The following is a 22,999-nucleotide window of genomic DNA, read 5'->3' on the forward strand; positions in this document are numbered from 1 at the left end:
CAGCATCAGGAGTTAAAGGTCCGTACGAGCGACTCTATTGGTCGCTCGCACGGAACTTTAACTCCTGGAACCTTCCAAGTTCCGCTGTCAGAAGTTAAAGGTCTGTAAGAGAGACTCTATTGGTCGCTCATACGGACCTTTAACTCCTGGAGTGGGGAGACCAGTGGTCTCCCCAGGACGAGTTTCAGCGCCAGGATTTTAAAAGTCTGTACGAGCGACTCTATTGATCGCCAGCAGGGGGCTCGTCTGATATCAACCAATGAAGAGCAGCTGCCCTTGATTGGTTGATGGCAGAGGAGGCCCCTGCCGGTGACCAATAGAGTTGCTCGTACAGACCTTTAAAAAGGCAAACATGAGGACGAACACGAAGAGCTGGCCGGTGCCCAAGTCTAGTAAGAAGAAAAATGCCACAAATAACAAATGTGGAGAGAGGTAGGGCAGCAGAAATAAAAAGAGATGGATAACAATGAAATGGACATCGGTGGAGGGATCCAGGGTACAAAAAAATAAAAGAGAGGGATTAGCAATGAAATTGAGATAAGTAGAGGGAGGCATGGTAGAAGAAATGGAGATAAATGGATGAGAGATGAAAAGGAGAGAGGTAGAGGCTAGTTTGGTAGAAGGTACAAACATTAAGAAAGGGATGGGTAAAATGGTGTATAGATCCCAGAATAATCATCAGCCAGTGGAATGGATTAATGTCCCTATACTGTGCAAAGGATGTCCACTGCTCTCATTTAAGGCCAAGCAGAATCCATTTCTTACAAGGGAATTTGCACAGCACACAGTGCTATCTGTATAAAATACATTGACACACACACAATAAGTGGGCCTTGAGTATAGTTTTTATTGTTGTTCATTTCCTTACGATAGAAATATTCCTAGAGCATTATAATAAGGGCTTTAACAGCCTGGCATTATCTATACCTTATACAACACAAGTGCCAATTAACCCTCCTCCAGCAGTGCTTTTCTACTAATAATTGCATGCTACCAAAGCTACATTTTCTGATTAATTACCATATCTTCATCACTGATGTTTGAAGTAGGAATCGTATATACCAACTCATTTCTACAGTTGTGTGCCTTTATTTCTAGGAAATCTAAAAGTATTGCAAATTACTTCTTGCTACAGATTTCTAAAACAATGGTCATAGCTAAATAATGAGACAACTTTACTTTAAAAAAAAAAGAACTCATCTACAAGAACTATAATAGGGGTGGGGGCATATTTTATTTTCTCAATGTACGGTAATAGACATTTCCTTGAAATTGTTAGCGAAGCTTAATCAAGTTAATTTGATTTTCGCTGGCATCTCGTGTTTATCATCATCTCATTTAATGACATCAATGTCTTTCAATCCTGGCAGAGATGTAGTAGCTAGGAAAGCACAATCAGATAGCATTAAATCTAACCCTTTGGGTGTCAGGGGGATGGAAATTTGTCAAACGGAATTTAGTAATGTGAGGGTTCTATAGAGCTCCTTTGAAATGATTCTTATTAGAATGTGTTGCTTTGTCAACATGAGATGTAAACAAAGAAGAAAACCTCTTACAAATAAAATATTATTACCAAAAACTGGAATGCCTGTCTGCTTACTAGAGTTTATAAGCTAGAGGCAACATGATTACAGGAGAAACAAAACATTCAAGGAAAAACAGTAGACAGCATAGAGCGGACCTGCCATGGTCGCAAGGGATGCACCTATTTCCACCTTATTTTCAAAAAGTCTGTATATATAGCATTAATGGGACAAAAAGTGTCAGTATTAATGAAATAGGAAATACTGTATTTTTAGAAATACGATGTTTCCACGCTATCTGCTCCTATGCAATTTGTAACAAATGCGTAACTCTCCATAAACACTACAATGACAATTCAGATTTACTTGCATGAGCTTGAATGGTTTCCATTGCTGCACTGATGAGATCCAATGAGATCGAAACAACTATATTTAGGCGGAAAATCTGGATCATGTATTCCAGTCTTATGCTGTGTTCTAAAGCAAAATGCATATGCCAACGAGGGAGCCCATGCAACTGTGGGTAAGGAATCAAAAGAGTAAATACCTCTATAGATTTAGTGGAGGCAAGGTAAATAATATGTATTTTCTAAAACCTTGGTTCTGATTAACTGATAATGGCTGGAAAAATATCTCAAGTATTTACTTTAAAGGGAGTGATCTTCGCTGAACATGATAGGCTTACACTCCCGACCCTTGAAGTGAGCTAGGAAATGCAATACATGGTATCCATTCATATTTTTTTCTACTATGACCGTTTAAATACATGATTTTGATTCTTTGCATATAATGCATATTTTTTGTATATAAGAGCAAGGCATTTTAATGTGTATTTTTTTAAAATGTATTTTACTGCATTCTGACGGAGTAAGTTGTGAAAGCTACTGTCACGTTTTCCCCTGGGCATTTAAACAGAGCAACGCTTAACATTTGCAGGATTAAGATACCGTGTTTGCCAGAAATGTATACTTTCAATTAATTGTCACTTAATGGATTTGGCATTGATTCAGTGGAAGAATATTTTCTAGTACTTATCTACTGTCTAGGAAACACAAAAGCTCTCCAGATTTTCTGAAGCCTTATGCATGCACAGCCTGAAAGCAGGAGAAACACAAGAGCCATTCTGTAAAAATGGGCTGTGAATTGGGTTACAGACAGGGCCGGGCCTACCATGGAGCAGAGTGGAGCAATTGCCCCAGGCGGTACTTTTGAAGGGGCAGCACTTTGCCGCCCCAAGTGCCGTTTTTATTATTATTTTCTTATTAAGCGGAGGAGAGAGAGGGGCGCCGAGTGGTTTTCGCTTATCAAGTTTTCAGTACCCGCTCGGTGCCCCTCTCTCTCCTCTGCGAGCCCTCTAGCTTGTAATGCTGAGAGCTGGAATATGACGTCATTTCTGGCGCTCAGCAGTAAAGCAGCGCGCACCGTGGCAGAGCAGGGAGACTCGCCGCAGGACTGCTGAACGGTAAGTGAAGTACAAAGGGTGGGGTAGGGTAGATAAATGGGAGGGAGAGGAAGGGTAGATAATAAGGAATGAAGGAGAGGAAGGGTAGATAATGATCCCTGGCGTCGGCAGGGGGGGGGCATTTTAAACTTCGCCCCAGGCAGCATTATGTCTTGGGCCGGCCCTGGTTACAGACTGTACTGACTTTCCTAGGAGAGTCCCACATTACTGCCACAGGATTAGCTCAGGTGTGCTGATTTTCAGAAATTTTGCAGCAGATCGCTCCGTGTGGAAGAGGGTGTGCTTCCTGAGATGAGGACGACGACATATGCTGGTGTATCATGCAGATGGGGTTATTGCAACCACATGTTAGGGGGCTCTTAAAATGTCACTGGGTGGACTGTGTTATCTGGAAACTGCACCACAAGGTTTTTGCTGAGGGGGGAATGAGGGCTATCAGTCTTGCCACTGCAGATACCATTGGCGAGGTTAGATTATAGTTTCATTTTTTATTTACTTAGGATATTTCTTTGTGGGGAGAACTTTAATTCCATTTTTAATACATTTATGTTAAATGTGTTATGGATGGAAATGGGTGTAGTTGGGGAAATGAAGAGCTTGATGTGACAAAGGTATGACAGGGATGAAACATGAATTAGCAGAATCTATCTACCACCATATGGAGCTGCCTAGAATGTTTTCAAGGAAAACCAGCAATGGGTCTCAGTAATGAGGTCATGGGATCCAATCTTCTGATAATATAAACTCTGACCACAATGACATCTCCTCTTCTTTCTGATTTCATGCATTCCAATAACTAATTCATAAAAAAGTTATGTCTGTCTTCCCTTCTTCAAATCTCCTGATCCCACACAGTCAAATCCCCTCGTATTAAACCCTCCTTTCTTCTAGACTTCTAAAGCCAAAATAAGATGCATTGGAAATATGGCCGCATTAAGCAGCAACTGTATAGGATGGACCACAATCAATTAAGAACATCATGGAGCAGGTATGACAGCTGCCGCAAGGATGTTCGAATAACCATGGGGTGGAAGATATGGGAGAATGTCTTGTAATATACATAGGATGTATAATGTATGAATGCTGAGGAGCAGATGTCAGACAGGAATCATATTTGAAGATCAATAGGAGGAAAGAGACGAGAGAGCTTCTACCAAGGCACAAAGCTGTTCTTCAATGCAGTGTACCAGACAAGTAAATAGATACACTTCTTACAACAGCTCATGCACTGATTGCTTTATTATACAGCACGAAGGAAACTCTCACCTTACCACTGATAGAGACCGCATGAGTCATCCAAAGTAAAACTTATATGCTGCTGGCACATTAACACTATGAGAACCAAAAGTGGAATGCAGTTAACCTATGTGAAACATCTGATATGTATATTCACATATCAAGAGCTAAGATCCCTATAGTGGTTATTTGGAGCGGATACTATTTACCATATCAGATCTATGTATTGCATAGCTAAACCTTTAATATATTAACTGACTAGATGAGAAGTGCTTACATCAGGACTTTTAATATGATTGTCATATTAGTTCACATCTATTGTGCAGTGTGTGTGTGTATAATATATACACTGGAATAATTAAAGCAGCTCAGTGCATGGATTTTACATACTGCGAGGCAGTTTGCCAAGGACTGGCGTAAGGCATTTAGGATTTGTACATGGCCAATACAGGTGCATGAGCAAGCTATGAGCTGAGGTAAATTAGCTCTCTGGACACACAGACCTTAGAGAGCATCCTTCCAGATGCCCAACTACCCTTCTAAATAAAGGAAAGGAACATTTAGCGTTCCCAGCTCTGGCTTACGTTCCTCCCCATCTGTGTGATCAGACCCACAACTTTGGATGACAACTCTACTCTAGCTCATGGGGTATATGAGAAAGTGTGTGGTATGACCCGGGCCTGTTATTTCAGAAAGGGGGTATGAAGCGGACAGGGCTTTGCGGGGATATACAGAGCCAATGGTGATTCCGGTAAAACCTTCCAGCTGGATAGATTATTTTCTTCCTGGGGAATAATGAATGCTCAAGCAACAGATGTGTCTAATAAAGATTTTCTAGTCACATTTATAAATAAAACAGCACACAAGTATTTTTATATTGTTTATAAGACATTTGCTACATTCTCTTTTTAATGATTGTATATGGTTATTCTGTGCACCTATTTAATCACTTTGAGATCAACCAGCTTACTATTTCAGTAAAATCGTTAAAAATTTTTTTTATGTAATATGGAAAGCACATTTTTAATATTTTTGTTGTTGTTTTTTCCCACAAAAATTGTATGTAACAATAGAAATAAACAGACATCTTGCTTGTATTTGATTAGTGCCAACCCCCATCACTTCCCTATTTCCCCCATAGTTACCTTGACAATGACCTAACCTCTGCCATAGAGTTTAACTGCAGTAATAACGGAGCTATCTGTTACCCTTCAAGCAGAGTCACATATATCAGTGATGTCCAACTCCAGTTTATAATTTGTATACTTCTACCATAATATATATATTTATATGTATATGTGTGTGTATATATATATATATATATATATATATATATATATATTTATTTTTTTAAAATTTTTATTAGTTTTTACAAAACCCCGTAGCTGACGGTCAATACAGTCACTTTTACTGACCCTCTAAGGCAATAAGGCTCAGCAGTATTCTGATGAAGTGTGATTTTATTTACAAAGGAATACCACAGATATCCTCACAATAAAAATCATAAAACATTAGCTCCCAATTGGAGCCCTCTCTGGCTACACTTCTCTGGCTCAGACTGGCTAGCCCAACTATTCACTAACTTCCCTGCTAGACCCAGCTGAACCAGTCCCTGGAAAACTCCCCCAGACAGCGCACAAGGATTCAGGCAGGTAGTGCCACACTTGACTTTGGGATCTTTTTTATTGCCTCTCCTAGCCCTGGGAGCACAGGGGAACCTCTTCTCTGTTCACAATTTCCTAGATTGTGAGCCTTCAGAGAGTTTAAATGTCCACTTCTTGCATATGATGCAGGCTTCATCTGGTATGGACTCCCAGTCTGTTGCAACATTGGACTTGGAGTATAAGTCCATCCTGCTCTCCAAAATGCTCCACTCCAAAGAACCATAGACATAATTTACATGTCATCCATGCACAAAATATGCACAAAACATCTCCCAGTGGCTGTACAATGTCACTATATATAGAGAGGAAAAGATGGAGAAATATATCAAGGGAACTGCCTAGTAAACATACACAGTATAATTAGAGAAAATCTTACTATGTGAAGAACGGAGTGATTCTATCACCCAACTACATAGGTAAGTGTCCTCACCTGGAAGTGAACGAGGATGGGGCAATGCTTCCCAGACTGTAACTATAGTAACAATATTAAACAAGCTATAAGACACATAGTACACATTAAAATGTATGAACACTGTAGTAGAGAACTGCCGGATCCCCATTAGTAACATACAAGCTTCTTAATCATAGTCAAAAAAATACTGTATGTCTCAAATCTGTATCTAATCACTAAGCCAGATGCATAAATCATAAAGAGTCTCATATACACTGAGAACACTAAGCTTATGATAACACACAGAATGATCCTTCCACACCGCACACAGTATCAGTCATTGACAGACTGACCTTAGGAGTGCACCAGTGCAGTATGTTGTAGAGATGCTGATAGAAGCATTATTAAAAACTCATCTACAAACAGCAGAGAAGCCAGAAGGCTTGTTGTTTCCTCAGAAACCTCATGATACTGCCACAGCCACACGGGATTCTGGGAAGGCGCATGCAAATAAAGTCAACAATAATCACCTTTTGTCTCTATATCCACTTGGATCCCTTGAAAGTAATTGCCCGCTGCACAAGACAGCCTTTAGACAAAACTCGGGTAAGAGGTGCAGTAGCCAGATCACCACTCATGGACAGCTGTTTTTTTTTTTTGGAAGCCCGAGGTGTCGTGCTTCTCATGATGTGCTCCGTGAATTCAGTGAAGAATTGCAGCTAAGCTCCAATCCAACGTCAAACTGTTTGCCCGGCAACCCCCCATGGGGTATGCCAGGGCCTTTCCTTCCCACCCTGGCCAGAAGGCCTGCAGGAGGGTCGGGTCTTCTTGGTTCCTCCGAAGAGGAGAACCACTGTAAGGAAGAGGTAGGGAGCCACAAGGCATCCCCTACCTCTCCCAGCAAATAACTGGAATCCAGTCTTCACTGCGGTGCAGTGCTCCATATTTCATATTTCGGGCACCTCAATGAGTAAAGCAATTACTTACGCCCATTTTTTATTATCCAAATTTTATTTTAATGTCCTTTTGTTGAGGATGTGTTACACATTTGGGGTTCAAGTGAGCAATCTCTTCAAGAAATGGTATCCTCACTCAATTCATTACATTCCCCTGTTCGGTTTACAATGAATTTGAGACTTCATCCAGTTTCTTGATATAGAACTTTTTCATTGTGAATGTACAATGGGTTACACTTTATTTTGTAAACCAACTGACTGTGATACGTGCCTCTAGTTTTCACCCACGCTCCATGAAGAACCCCCTTCCATATTCCCAATTTATTATCCATAATAACTCTAACCCAGCAAGTTGCAAGATACAATTAAAAGAAATGATGGTTCGGTTTACACTTAGAGGTTATAAGAATAAATTGTTACAAGTGGTTAAAATGTGCTAAATTACACATGCAGGAGCCATAGAAGAACGTTAAGAATTCCCAACGTCTGTTTTTTACCAGCAAGTACACAACAAGTGGGTGATACGATACGGGAGAACTGACATATTTTGTCTGATGAAAAGTTCATTGCACGAACCTCAAAAGAACCCCCACTGGTGTGCTTTAAGCATGGTGCCAGTCTGTGAGACAGACTTGTCATCTCAGACCCCTGCATTGTTATGATTCTTACAAATATGGGCTTTCACAAGAATGGTTGCTTCAGATCACATTGCTTTACATGTTCTCATATGGGTACCAGTTTGTTCATCCACATACTGGTAAGAAATAGCTGATTAAACATAGAATTACATGCGGCACAGATTTCACATGCCCATGTGGTTTATTGTACATGGCGAAAACAGACCTAGCTTTACGAGAACACATCTGTGGTCACGGATCATCTATTATGACTGCATACCGTGATGGTAAATCAGACAAACCGGTAGCGAGACATTTTTTACAAAAGGGCCACCGTTTATCACAATTACGGTTCATTTCAGTGGACCAAATTGACATAGAAGCGGTGATAGATCTCGCTTACTTCTTCAATGTGTGTGCTACTGGATAAAGACTCTGGACACTGTCCCTCCCCATGTCCTTAATGTACATATATATATATATATATATATATATATATATATATATACACAAACCAAAGGGAGCGGCTGCACACTCAGAGAATTTATTAATATACACAGGCTTTTATTTGCCCAGGTGCTCCAAAAATAGCCAGATATATGAAACCAAAGAAAAAATGGACACTCACGGGTCTTTGCAGTAGAGTGCATTAAGCACAATTTTATTTCAACCAGCACAGCCAACGTTTCGGACCACCTCTGGTCCTTTCTCAAGGGCCTTGAGAAAGGACCGGAGGTGGTCCGAAACGTTGGCTGTGCTGGTTGAAATAAAATTGTGCTTAATGCACTTTACTGCAAAGACCTGTGAGTGCCCATTTTTTCTTTGGTTTCATATATATATATATATATATATATATATATATAGAGTCTCAAGTTACTATGGTAACCGTTAGGGGTTCCTTTCTTTCTATTGATATATTAGTTGGTTGATCAGCTCTAGTGAGACCAGCGTTTCGATGCTTAATTGCTGTGATGCACAGGTGTAATTATTTGTAATTCGGTTGTTGTATTGAAGTGCCTTCTAGAGCATAAATAGACATCTCGATAAAGGTTCCAAGTATGGACTGAAACATTGATGAGGATTTGTCAAGTTGAATAAAAATTATTTTGTTTTAAATAAGCAAGACCCAAATGCGTGTTATGGATTATTATCTATGGGCTATGCTGCACACGGGCATATAAGTATTATCAGCAATGTTGTGTGATTGAGTGCCGACAAACTTGGACTAACGAATGCCAAAAAACGCCAACATTTTGTTACGTTTTGTTCATTCGTTTGCCTGCTATAGATGAGTCATCTCTCCCTCTAACACTTTTTCTGGGACAGTTGACAGTAATTATAAAATGTTACTTTTTCTGGGGTCCGGCAGGCTTAAAGCCTTTTCTACTGGGAGGCTGTTCCACATATCCAGCACCCCCTCAGTAAAGTAAATATTCCTTACATTAAGTAAGACATTTTTAAATTAAATAAAAGTGCCACTCGCACGGGTCCTGTGGACTAAAGGACTGCATTGGGAGGCGGGTCCCGCGGGGGCGGGCGGTCTTTCTGGGGCTGCGGTTGGGAGCGGGCGGTCAGGCACTGTACCTGCGAGTCCCGGTAATCCCGCGCAGTCCCGCAAAGATGCCTTCTCGCTGCTCCAATACAGTGTCTCCTATCTTGCTCCGCCCATGAACAAGGCGGAATCACGTGATGTGACGTCACTTGATGTGACTCCGCCTTGTTCCTGGGCGGAGCAAGAGAAGAGACGCTGTGAGGGAACAACTCGAGGGCAGCCTTGCGGGACTGCGCGGGAAATCAGGTAAGGAGGCGGGCGTGATTGGCCACAAATGTGGCGGGAGCGGGCGGGATTGGCCACAAATGTGGCGGGAGCGGGCGGGATTGGCCACAAATGTGGCGGGAGTGGAACACCCACATTGCGGGAGCGGGATTCAAAACAGCGGGAGCGGGCGAGAGCGGGCGGGAGCGGGATTAAAAAAGCAGTCCTGCGCAGGGCTCTACTGTGGACCTCAAGCACCTTTTGCTGGGAGGCTCTTCCACATATCCTGTGGGATACTAACCTAGAATGAGTAATGTCTAATTTACGATACGTGATATACTGGTGTATTTACTACAATAACAAAAGAAAATTACACTCTAAAAATATCTATGTTTTATCGGGCACATATTAATAGATTTAAAAGCAGTGTTTGAAAGACTCCCTACTGTGCCCTTTTCATTGCCTTAAGGATACATATTCAGCACAAAGCCGTAGTGAATATATAAGGAATACTGTTTACGCTGGTTTGTTTTTGATCCAGAGTGAGCATGTCATTGTTCCTTATGGAACTCACAGTGTAATCAATCTTTACTAAGGGATCTGACAGTGAAGTGAAGAACACAGTAAGTGGGTAGTATGATTTAAAGATACTAACAAAATCAATCCAGATGACAGCATGAATGTGAAACTGCTGACAGTGCTGATGCTAATGATTAACAAAAAACTGTGGAGCATGGATGATCGCACAGCGAAGCACTCATAATTAGCATGGCACCCTGCACTTGGCACAACCGGAGTTTACGATTTTGCATGCCTGTCAAAGTACATAACTAAATGATTATATGCAAAGAATCCATGCAAGGCTACTTCATCTGTGCCATTCATAGAAAAGAATGTTTTCTACGAGGTGTATATTGGCCGTAATCGTATGTTAGATTATGGAAAATTCATAATGCGGGTGGGTTGGTGGACCCTGGGGCAAGTAAAATCTGTTGGCTCCGTAGTATAGCTGTTTAAAAAGCCATACTGTCCTGTCCAGCAAACATTCACCAATGGGCCTGTGTAGAAATGCTATGATAATGCTTACCCGTTGACCCAGTTATGAGTTTTATATTAAGTTATTATTATTATTATCTTTTATTTATATAGTGCCAACAATTTATACAGGGAAGACACGTTGAATTGAGTGAGATATGTAAGAGAGAAGACATGACCACAGCATTACTGAAAGAACTTCTCATACCCTTGCCAGCCCTGATTGCAAGGATTGTTTAAAGTCTTTATTCTCTTGTTATAAGATCGCCTAATTAAAAGAACAATAACTTTAAGTACTAGAATGAAATTAATTCGGTTAATGCAATACTGAAGAATATCACTCATCATTAGGGTGACCACATTTTATTTCTGCTATTCAGGAACAAACTATGAAGCAGAAGAGATTACACACACAGCTATATATATATATATATATATATATATATATATATATATATATATATATATATATATATATATATATGTCACATTCACACTGGTTCACATATACACACCGTCACATTCAGATAAAATACATTTTATATATATATATATATATATATATATAATTTCATATATTCCACTTTTCAAGTTGAAACCAAACTGTCCTCCCAGCTCCCACTTTATTGACTAAATACAAACTACATAAGGAAAAAAAACACTTTATATGCTTCTGCCTTATGGTTGGGCTCTAGTTTACACATCTCCCCTTTCTGGTGCCCCCATTTTTAGCTGAACTAACCCTACTATTTTTTAGAGGATAGTGGAGGATTTTTATTGATCATGGGTGGTAAAAGTAAAATGTGTAAAATGCAACCCAATGGAACGGTCATCTCTGAAGTATGCATAAAAATGAATCAAATAAATGTGAAATTAATATCATTCAAAGCTGCTACCATTTTGATAAAAGATACTATCACACTGGTTGTACAGCTCTGACAAATGACATCATAATTAAGGTGCGGTTCTTCCTCTGAATGTATTACCTTTGTTACTAAATGCTACATTAGAAACATTGTTTCTAGTACTGTTGAATGCCCAGACCCTTCCAAGAAGTAAAGATTTGCCGGGATCATTTAATTATCATGTGACACAAAAATGATTACTGCTAGGATGTTGCTATAGAAACTGAAAAAAGATTCATAAAAAAAATTTACCTGTTATGTGATTAAACTTTTTGAGTGAGGAATAAGATGGGTTTTAGTAGAAAAGAGTCATGTGGCTAAGCAATACAGGACAGGACCTTGATGAACGAGGTGCAATCTTTCCAGATGACAGCAGAGTGTCATGAATTAGCTTTTCTTGCTCCTTTTCCCACTGTAAGGGGAAATATTTTTTCTTGCAACTGTGCCTAGTGTGAGAACCGATTTTGAAGTGGCCTTCAAGTTAAGGATGAATGCTACAATGGGACTTTCAGATTGAGCTTTTTGTCAAATCTTTTAAAGCAGTCAACCAGCTTGCTGAGGTTAATAACTCTGACTTTATCCATGATGATGGATGCTAGGCTACTAAAGAGTTCCATTACTACTACGTTTTCTTCTTTAGTACCCAAGAAAAAGTTTGGTTTCTTTGTTTTACATGGCTCCTTTGAATGCTCAGGCAACATATTGTGCATAATGGAGTGGTATTGAACACATGAGCGGACATGATAGTGTGGGGTAAAAAATGGGGATATGGTGGAATGAAACTGATGTTTAGATGGGGAATGACATTCGCGTTTATACTAATGTCCTAACCTGGTCAACATAGTATATTATAATATATTGTTTTTTATTAAGTAATGAACCTGTTTGTCCTATCAATGTTTTGCACTGTGCACTATATAACCACTTTAATAAAGTTTATAAATGACAACAAGTATTTAAGAAGTAACCAAAGCTAGCTAGTAGGTCTGATCACTTCTATGGAACCTTTACTATTTCATTATCTGGGGGAATATGTGGACCTTTTACACTACATCATAACCAATGAGTTGTAATTAAAGTACAGTAACTAAGACATAAACATATCCCCATGATGCTATATGCACAGATTGCTATTATTCCAGATATACTCTTGTTTCCTTTCTTTACCATTATTCTGGTTTTTAATGTTCTAATTCTGGCGTTATGTATTACTGTACTGTCTAGAAGCTTTGATATATTTATTGGATATTTATCTTCTTTCATGTATATCATTTGTTTTAAGCTCAGATATATGATGTTCCCTATATATCAGCCAAAGTCCTTTCTGATTACAGAAATGAAATATTAGTAGGGTTCCGGGAATAAGTTAGATGCAGTTATATAGGCCTAATCGTTTCCAGAGTTAAAATGCATTGCATTACAAGTTTTACCTGGCACAGAAAATGCTACATTATAACCATTACAAGGTTTGAACGCCAGTAGGTCTCTTGTCAAAAACAGTTCCAGTAGTCACATTGGTTTAAAGTATTAAAGGTCTGTGCAAATACATTGCAGAAAAAGTTATTTTGAGGATTGCAACACAAATTCCATTGCATATTGCGTTGTATATTTAAAAATACTGAATCTTAACACAGACAGATGTCAACACTATGTTAAATTAAAAATGGCTTAAACATCTTACACTATATATAGCACTGGGTTATAGAAATGTTAAGTATTTAAATTGATATGTTTAAGAATAGAACCTACTCTCACCTAATGTATGAGCCAGGCCACAGAAACCGTTTAGTAGTCATCGAGGCACTGGGCTATGACATCATAACCATGAGCCTGAGGAGCAATGTGCATGCTATCAAGAAGGAAAAGCCAGATTTGTGTAGACATCTTTTCACATAGACTGGCAAACTCCATGAAAACAAATGTAAATTAAAAACCAGGCTTGAGTCTGGAACATGTAATGGGCTTGATGGAATGTAGCTCATTTTCATTGGCGAAGCTTTATATTAGATTAGCACTTCCTTTTTTCATTTAGACTTTTTTTGGCAGAAATTGCCAGTGAAAAGCATTAAAATCAATAATTGGTGCACTTCACCACCTGTAACTGAGGCTCTCAGCAGGAGTAATATAACCTTGTGTGATCTCATGGTAGTAGTATGTTTCTATGTGTGTTAGCATATGGGGCTAGAGAGTGGATTTTAGTGTATGGCGTGACAATGTGCAGATATTAGAGCAAGTTTGTGTGCTTGCATGTGCCTGTAAGTGTGTGCTAGTTACATGGGGGCAGGGGCCATTTGTTTTTTTTTTTATATATTTTATTATATAGATATTCAGAAAAGGGATATGGTAATTTTATGATGCAAGCTCACTATTATAGCCTTGGGGGCACCAAAGAAATCCTACACCCAGGCAGCAGTAACTTAGGCTCACCGCTGATTTTTAGCATCAATACTTGACAAATGAAAGTTAATTATTATGTATCTGTATGTTACGATGTGAAAATCTGGATATGAGATGTGTGAGCTTTTGCTTCACAATTCAGCTTGTGACTTATTGCCAACAATTACAAGTTCACAGCTGCTTAAGATAGAAAATTAATTGTTGCTTCCTTCTCTTATAACATTTTGAGCACTATATAATATTTCGCATGTGATATTAATTGAGCAGAACTAACCATAGCATCAATGGGGTTTACAGAGGAGCATAGATACAAACAGAATTTACAATTAGATTTTGCCATGTTCATATATCTATAACTGCTTGCAAATGTGGATTGAGCATCTGTGTTGCTTAGGACTGGGCAGCTGGGTAGATTGGACTCTGAGGTTTGGCCTTCTGACATCGTACACATGATCTGCCTCATTCTAACTCCAGTCTATTTATGTCTAACGCATAAACTTTAAGCCGTATTCACTTCTGCCAGATTGTCAGATATATGTGTCCATTTCATCTGGGAAATGCCAGGAGATTCATCACCTTTAAATGATGATGTCATCAAATGTGTGCAGGCGATTTCAGGCCTCTACCAAACCATTGCACTCCAACATGCTTCCAAATGTACATGTATACAAGGGAAGTTGTAGTTAATTTGTCCTGTTTCTCTTTATGTAATGATAAATATTAAAAAGAACAAAAGTAACTTGGATGTAGATAAGCACTGACCAGCCACAAAAAAAGAGAAAACATTTTAGGCATATTTATCGCTTGAAATCGAGATAAAAAACTAAATTGTTTTAGTAAAGAGTAATCACCAGATTACATTGTAAAATATATATTACAAATAATTACCATATTAGGGCCTTGTGTTTGACTCAATGAAGGTAGGATTTCACCAACCTATAGCTTGATGTGGATAGGAATCAGGCAGGGATCCTTGAAGACTTGGTTTTAAGTGGATGTAGACAGGCTACGTTCACATTACTGCTTTAAGACTATAGGTTCCACAAGAAATATGACATCAAGTTTAATCACAACCCTATTCTGTACAGTTACAACGCTGAGAAATTTTAGTCAATTTATTTAATTGTTAGAATCTTGGTCCTTGATTACCATAAAAAAAACATAGCTCATTCTCATGACTAAGACAACAGTTCATTCAATATCCTTTTGTGAGATCCCACTAATTTGCTATTCACATAATCAGCTCTATACAATCCAATTATTTTATAAACTAACAAAGTGAATAATCCTATGTCTGGGTGAGTATTGTAGTCTGGGTCGACCCTAGGGTCACTGATGCCTGGGTGCAAAAAAATGTGGGCGCCTCCAGATTGGTGTGGCAATATTGCCAAATCCTCCCCTTAACAAATATAACCCATCTAACCACACCACATCTGCCCCTGACATTAAAGAAGCTTCTTAGCAAGAAGGGCAAAGCCATAGCCAGCTCTTTTTGATCCTGAGGCAAGAACAGACAAGTGTGCCCCCAATTCTTCTGCTTTTCTATCCACTTCTCACTATCAAGTAACATTCATTGATCAAGTAACGAACAAGCATTTTATCACTAGAACATGTTTTCACAACAGCACTTCTGTACACTGACGTTGTCATCATTTTTTATCACAACATTCCTGTCAAGTCTCCCACACAGAAAGAGTGATATTTTTAACTGTTGGCATAGGTGTGATACAGGATACATGCTATCAATCTAGAATATTGATTATATGTAAAGAAAGAGGCAGAGGAAGAAATGTATTTCGTATTTGATATATCCTTGTGTATGTGTGAATGCATGTGTGTATATATATGTATATACAGTATATATATATATATATATATATATATACATATATACAGTATATATATATATATATATATATATATATATACTGTATATACTGTGTATATATATATATTCTGCACCTTTGTCTCAGACATTTAAGAGAGATGTTGATTGTTAAACTAATTACATTTACCTTCCAAGAATCCTTGCATTATAGGATTTCTGTGGAAAAAAAATGTCTTTAGGCTTGCCTGGTGGAGTTCGTGTTTGGCAATGCTTCCAAATATATACCGTATTTGCTCGATTATAAAACAAGGTGGTTTTTTTTGGAAAAATAACCACCGTCTTATATTCGAGGTCGTCTTCTAATCAGACCTCAAATAGAGGTCTGTCTACAACACTAAGACCCAGATCCCCCGCAGTGCTGCAGGGGACCTGGATCCCTCCTCTCCGGCAGCTGGTGGGCGTCTGCAACCTCCACTTCTGCCTGAGCTTCTATGAAATCACAGACCTTCTGGTGCTCATTTATAGAAGCTCCGGAGGAAGTGCCAGCAGCAGCTCAGATCCTCCACCGGCTGCCTCTCTAGACACCAAGGAATCTGGAGCACGGAGAGAAGTCTAAAGAAGCACTGTGTAAGTCGGGGGGAGGGTAAGAGTTGCATATGAGGGGCTTTAAAGGGCTTTCTGGTGGCAGAATAGCATATAGGGGTTAAAAAGAATATCAGGGAGGCAGAGTGTCATATAGGGGGTTAAAAGGAATATCAGAGAGGCAGAGTGTCATATAGGGGGTTAAAAGGAATATCAGAGAGGCAGAGTGGCAAATAGAGGGTTAAGAGGACTACCAGGGAGGCAGAGTGGCATATAGGGTGTTAAAAGGAATGTCAATGAGGTAGAGTGGCATATAGGGGTTAAAATGAATATCAGGGAGGCAGAGTGGCAAATAGAGGGTTAAAAGGAATATCAGGGAGGCAGAGTGGAATATAGGGGGTTAAAAGGAATAGCAAGGAGGCAGAGTGGCATATAGGGGGTTAAAATGAATATCAGGGAGGCAGAGTGGTATATAGGGGGTAAAGGCATTTCTGGGGGGCAGAGTGGCATATAGGAGGGTTAAAAGGCATATCTGGGAGGCAGAGTGCCATATAGGGGGTATAAGGCATTTCTGGGGGGCAGAGTGGCATATAAGGGGGGTTTAAGGCATAACTGGGGGCAGCTTGGCAAATAAAAAGAAAGTAAAACAAAAAATGCATTTTTCTCAATCATAGTTTTTATTAAATATGAAAAAATAGTTTACATGTGAATAAAAATTTACTAGAAAAACTTTTTTCTTATAGAGTAGTCTTATATTCAGGATTTTTCTTTTTTCCCTAAATTAATATTAAAATTTTGGGGGGGGTCGTCTGATAATCAAAACAAAGGTGATAATTGTTAACCTTATTTGCATGTGCCTACCCAGAATCCCTTGTGGTTGTGGCAGCACCATGAGATTTCTGAGAGAAAAACAAGCCTTCTGGCTTGTCTGGTGTCTGTAGATGAGTGTTTAATAATACTTCTACTATCCCTTAAATTTAAGTGGAAGGGTTTTCCATCACCAAACCATATGTAATGGTATACATTGATGAAAATGTATATACAAAATACACCCACTCTTTAAGTGTTCTTAAAAGGGAGTATATGCAATTATTTTCACTGTCAAATGTACGGGTATAACGGGTATAAAAAAAATCTGCGAATCAAAGCAAGCAGAAAATTGAGATCATTTTGACAATTTTAGTCTAGAGTATATGAACTGGGTACAGCATTATACATTTAGAGTGTAAAAAAACTCATGTATTATTATTACATTGTATTGCTTTTTGAATATTACCCACCCCTTACAAATATTATCTGTGCAAACATATCCACCTAAAAGTGTCCACAGCAAACAGGGACAATTTTACTCCTGGTATGCATTTACCTTAACCAAAGTGGCTATTGTAAAATGATATCGCATACACAGACAGTTACTTTTAATAACTGCTTCTATATTAATGGAACACTTTTCTGACATACATTGGACATGATAACTCAGTTAACAGAAAAACACTTGAAATTTATGTGATGTCCTACTAAGCAAAGCAGATACATTCCTAAAAAATGCCTTTACACTTTATCTTTAAAATATATTTTTTATGAATTGCTGTCATCTCGTGGACAAAGAACCTCAATATTGCATATGTATGCGGTTCTCAACTATAGGGAAACAAATAGTTTCATGGTAACATTTACTCTTTTTTAACATAAAAAAATTTGATCAGACATTCATACACATTATATCATGTACTGATTGGCACACAAGCTTAATACACAGTCTTTACCACGTGTATTTATTCATGTACTTAGATAAGGCTGATGCTATTTACTAATACAACAACTGCTTGTCACAGTTAAACTAAATGTGACAAGCACTAGCCTTTTATTAGTTGATGAAAAATACTGTATCTTATGGTCAACCAAGAAAGAACATTAAAGGCTAAAATCTAGGTAGTTTGAGCTAGGCAACACATAATAATTTTACAAGGGCTTATCTTAATATATAGTCAAAACCACTGAAAATGTTTGGTAGATCTGATGATCCTAGTGGTTTATAAAATGCATATTACAGCATAACATAAAAAGGTAACCACTAAGAGGGTTAAAAGAGCAAGAAGAGAATATTTTGGATGGGAAAACTTAGAAATGTATTGGTATTTACTAAAATACATATATGCCCAAATTGGCTGATACGTTTTATGACATCCCATAGATCACTGGCCCTTCATGTCAGTAAGTGTGGACCCTCTGGAGTCAGTGCAAAATATCATACTTTAGTTAGGGCAAGCACCACAAAAGTTTGGTTTATGCGGGTTCTACCATGAGATCAGGTCTTTAGCAGACACCATTTACATCAATCAGGATGCTATTTGTGTGGTAGATATTGATACATGTGCCAACCACTCAGATCATAGATAGTTTTGAGTTGGAACAAGTTGAGCCAATCCTCCTTTTAGACGTTACTCAGAAGTTAAAAAGAAAGTTTTTAGATAGTACAAAGAGGATGTTAAAAGATAAATATGACTATAGAAGAAAACAAATGTAAACAAACGGGTGCTGGTAAGCGTAGTAGTTTATGCAAACAACCATTAGACAGAGCTCCACAGTTGTCTCACTATGATAGATCAAGAAAAAGAAGGCAAAGCTAGAAGGGTAACACAATTACTTCCCCTTAATGTTGTTATAATTCCAGTTCTTCATTTATGGTCAATTACAGAACTCAATAACCCAGCAGAAAAAAACAGGAAAAATATTAGTGTAGTAAATTAATCAAATGCGGAAAAAGTGTGAACAAATATAGAGAATCTTACCCTTTATGGAGCATCAAATGCTCCTATACGATGCCTTCAAATGGAGGATGCAAGGTTTCCTGTAGTCATATATCATCAAAGGGAGGCCCCCTGCATTTTGCCTCCCTTTGATGATATATGATGCCCCCCCTGTATTTTCCCTCCCTTTGATGATATATATGACCACCTTGACCACCGATGGATTCTTGAAAGCAGGTGCAAATACAGGAAACCTTGCATCCTCCATTAGAAGCCATCATACATGAGCATTTGATGCTCCATAAAGTGAAAGAGTCTCTATTTTTGTTCATACCTTTTCTACATTTGTTGGATTGATTACTACACAATAATATTGTTACTGTGTTTTTTTCAGTTTAGTTTTTTTTTGCTGGGTTATTGAGTTCTGGAATTAACCATAATTGAAAACTAGAATTACACAACAATAAGGGGAAGTATTGTGTTACTCTTCTATCTTTATTGATGTGCAGTACTACCTTCTTTTTTCATGACTATACAAGGCTACACAACAATTTATTAGAATTAAAGAAAGGAAAATTCTAGTCAATGCATATGATAGCTGCATTGTTCCTTAAAATGTTCGGTTTGTCTGTTTGGAAATATATTCTGCAGAATCCCGCCAAATGCATTACCCCTTTCCTCACCCCCAGCTAATTGCTGTGCAGGAGATACATTCGGCTGATTTACTTACCTCCAGTTAGCTGTGCAGACTACAGTGTGCATGTGTAAAGCCTTTCCATTGATTTCAATAGGAGCACTTTCCTGGCACTGATTCGCTGCTTAAAGCTGCCAATAAGTATCAGGAATTTGCTCCCACGCATATCATTGGGAGTACATTCCTGCCACTGATTAACAGCTTCAGCAGGGAATCAGTGGTAAAACATGTTAGATTATGGAGGAATAAGGCAGCTTTTGCAACATGGCTACAACTCGTGTGTCAGGTAAATGCTTTATAGTAGTGGCGTCAGGGAGATTAGAATCTCCCTTTAATAAGAAGCGTTACTATAGTTTTATGCTTGTGATACATTTCAGTGAGGCAACCTAAGGTATATTGTATGGTCACGCAAGCGTTCAAGAACTCAGAGGTTCTTCAAATGTAAGGAGTACCACAAAATCTCAAATGTGTCAATGGTCTGTCTGTAAAAATCTTACTGCTAGGGGTTTGCTGAAAGCAAAGAGTATTTCTGTTTAAAAAACAAACAAAAAAAACTTTCAGGCCATCATGTCACTGAAGCCTCAAAAAAAGAGAAATTGCCCAATGCAGTGCATCCTTAACACCATACAGGACCCCTTTTCTGGGATACCTTCCAGGAGGACAGGGGACTCATGCCCGGTGATCCATTGCAGGACATGTACCTATGCAGTCCTCTGTTACTTCCACTTGTGGGGGCTAGTGGGTGACATAGCACCAGGAGATGAACTTATCCTTGTTTTTATATCAGCTGTTAAAAACTTTATACTGCCTTGAACTATTCTCCCCACAGGGCAGCTACCAGTGGAAATTCTTGTAATGTAATAAAACTGCAAATACAATTTGGATTTCTGCACTGCACTTTTCTTTTCATTGATTTAGCCTGTTATTTCTCCATTATCGTTTATTCCAAGCAATGCATTACAACTGTTCCTAGTGTCACAAAACTAAGCCTAAAATGGTTTATTTATTGATTGAATAATTGTTATTTTCAGGCTGCACTACCCAAGTTTGTCTTACCTATATATCTAGTAAGATACAAACTAACCCGAATTCTCTGTGAACTAAGAAAAAAAAATATTTTAATGACCTTCCTTGTGCATCTTGTGGATGAGGTGTCCATCTGCTCAGACACTATATCACAGTAGGTTTACTGTCAGATTCATAGCTGCATTTAAGATTGCAGGTGTAAAGGCCAATATGTTGGAGTGTTACATTACAAGACTGTTAAAACAATAGTTGTAGTATTTACTAACATCTCTTTTGTAATAATAATAATAATTTTTTCCTCTTAAAATAAAACCACATTCCGCATATACCCAAAAACCTGGATCCCTTCCAACTAAGTTTAAACACAAATCCCATGATTTGGGAATCATGGTGGCTGTTTTCTTGCAGCACCTTTAAGACCACACGTTTTCCCACTGTGTAATTATTCCACCAGGTCCCAGATTTGAATAACAGAGACCATATGATGTTTATGTAGAAGGAGCAGTTCTGCTGTGAAGTTGAAATAAATGGCACCATCAGCCAAAACATTCAATTATGACTGCAACACTTTTATCGCTTTGCAAAAGAATTAACAAGCTGTGAAATATATGACTTTGGTCATGGACCCCCTAATGCTTTAGAAATGTAAGAATATTCTTGATACTGAGAATATTACCCATTGGGTACCAAGATAAGTAATATCACACACATGCTACAGAAAACAACCAACACAAAAAAGTGTCCAGGTTGTAGCTACAAGTTTTATAACCCAGTAGTCAGAAATCATCAGGAGACTGATGCTGATTTGTACACAGTGCCCAGTTTATATCAAAATGTACCTCAAGGTAGTGAAATCATATATTGATCTAGAATTAGAAGTAACAAATGTAACACACTTGATCAGCAAAAAGACATATTTTTACATGGCTTTGCTAACAGGTGGTTTCTATGATGACCATGTGCTTGAAGGTCCTGATTACCTTTAGAATAAGGTCCGTGTGGTGTTGGTCCAGCATGTTTGCCCTCCTGGACGATGTGACTATGACTCTTCCGTATCGTCCAGGTGTTTGAAGATCTGAGTACAGGCGATGCTTGGAGCGATTTACTGGAAACAGACTATCCACCAGGTTCCTTTCTATCTTAGCCAAGCTGTGTTTTGGGGCCAGCAAATACTCGATGTTGTCCTCAACCTTATACCTGCTAAAACTGGCCCCTAGCAAGATAGAGATCAGCACTGGGGCTGACACAAAAAATACTGGATGACTGGCGATAAAAAACCCTAATCTCGAAAAGCACGATCTCAGCCCCCTATGCAGAACCTTCCGCAACATCCTAGTGCAGAGGGAGCTTAGAAGGGGGGGAGTCACAGAGTGAGATCCAAGGCTCTCCCAGAGCCTGCCAAGGACCATCAGGGATCAGAAACATGCGGAGATCCTCCCTTGACAAAACATGATATCAAAAGTGTAGATGTCCTCTATTAAGAATGTAAAGTACCAGGAAAAAAATCGGAACCTGGCAAAACCTTTTCCACCTGATCATCAGATATTTCTACTAGTGGCAAGAAGAACAGTTTGACACAAGACTGACTCATGTGTCACTAAAGTACTCTGGATCTTGTGCAGTGCAGAATGGGTGGCTTGAAATAAGTTGATTATCTTCCTGAACTACAATCCCTTTTCTGGTGCTTTGGCAGGACCACCATACCGTAGAGCTTCCTAAGGTAACTTAATTAACTGTAGGTCCTGATGGACCTGGCTTTCTAGGTAAGACTAATTAAATGTAAGAAAAATTAATTGTCTGAAATCAGGGTTAAAGAGTCACTTATATTAGTGGATTTATAGATGCCATTGAGTAGGGGATCCAGTCCTTGATAACTTAAAAGAAACATTGTTCCAACCAGGAAAATCCAGCCTGTTACTTGATCATTTTGTTCAGCAGTAACAAAAAAAAGTGCCAATAATCCATTTAAGTGAGTTCCATTCTGCACCTTTAGTGCCAGGAGGTAGAATTCCAATGCAAGGGTAGAATAAAGAAAAAAAAAAGTTTCCAGAGAAAATGAAGTCAGTTGGATGATATGTTGATAATATGTTTCTGAAAGTTGCAAAGTTCCTCTCCTTTAATGGGCTATTTTAAATCCCTTTCTGTGTTTGATGAGGTCTGAGCCACAGACGTGAAGA

At 38.7% G+C, this 22,999-nt stretch overlaps 1 protein-coding gene across 1 annotated transcript in view; it reads right to left on the minus strand.

Moving 5' to 3' along the window:
• The window catches only part of PTCHD1 (patched domain containing 1), a 60,802-nt gene extending 38,571 nt beyond the window's left edge, over positions 1 to 22,231 (minus strand). The window contains exon 1 of the mRNA XM_053457273.1: positions 21,803 to 22,231. Within this exon, the coding sequence (XP_053313248.1) occupies positions 21,803 to 22,231 (429 nt within the window). The remainder of the gene's footprint in view (positions 1 to 21,802) is intronic.
• Between the last annotated feature and the right edge of the window lie 768 nt (positions 22,232 to 22,999).

The sequence above is a fragment of the Spea bombifrons genome, chromosome 2 (genome assembly GCF_027358695.1).
Source record: "Spea bombifrons isolate aSpeBom1 chromosome 2, aSpeBom1.2.pri, whole genome shotgun sequence".
Classification (NCBI taxonomy): Eukaryota; Metazoa; Chordata; class Amphibia; order Anura; family Pelobatidae; genus Spea; species Spea bombifrons.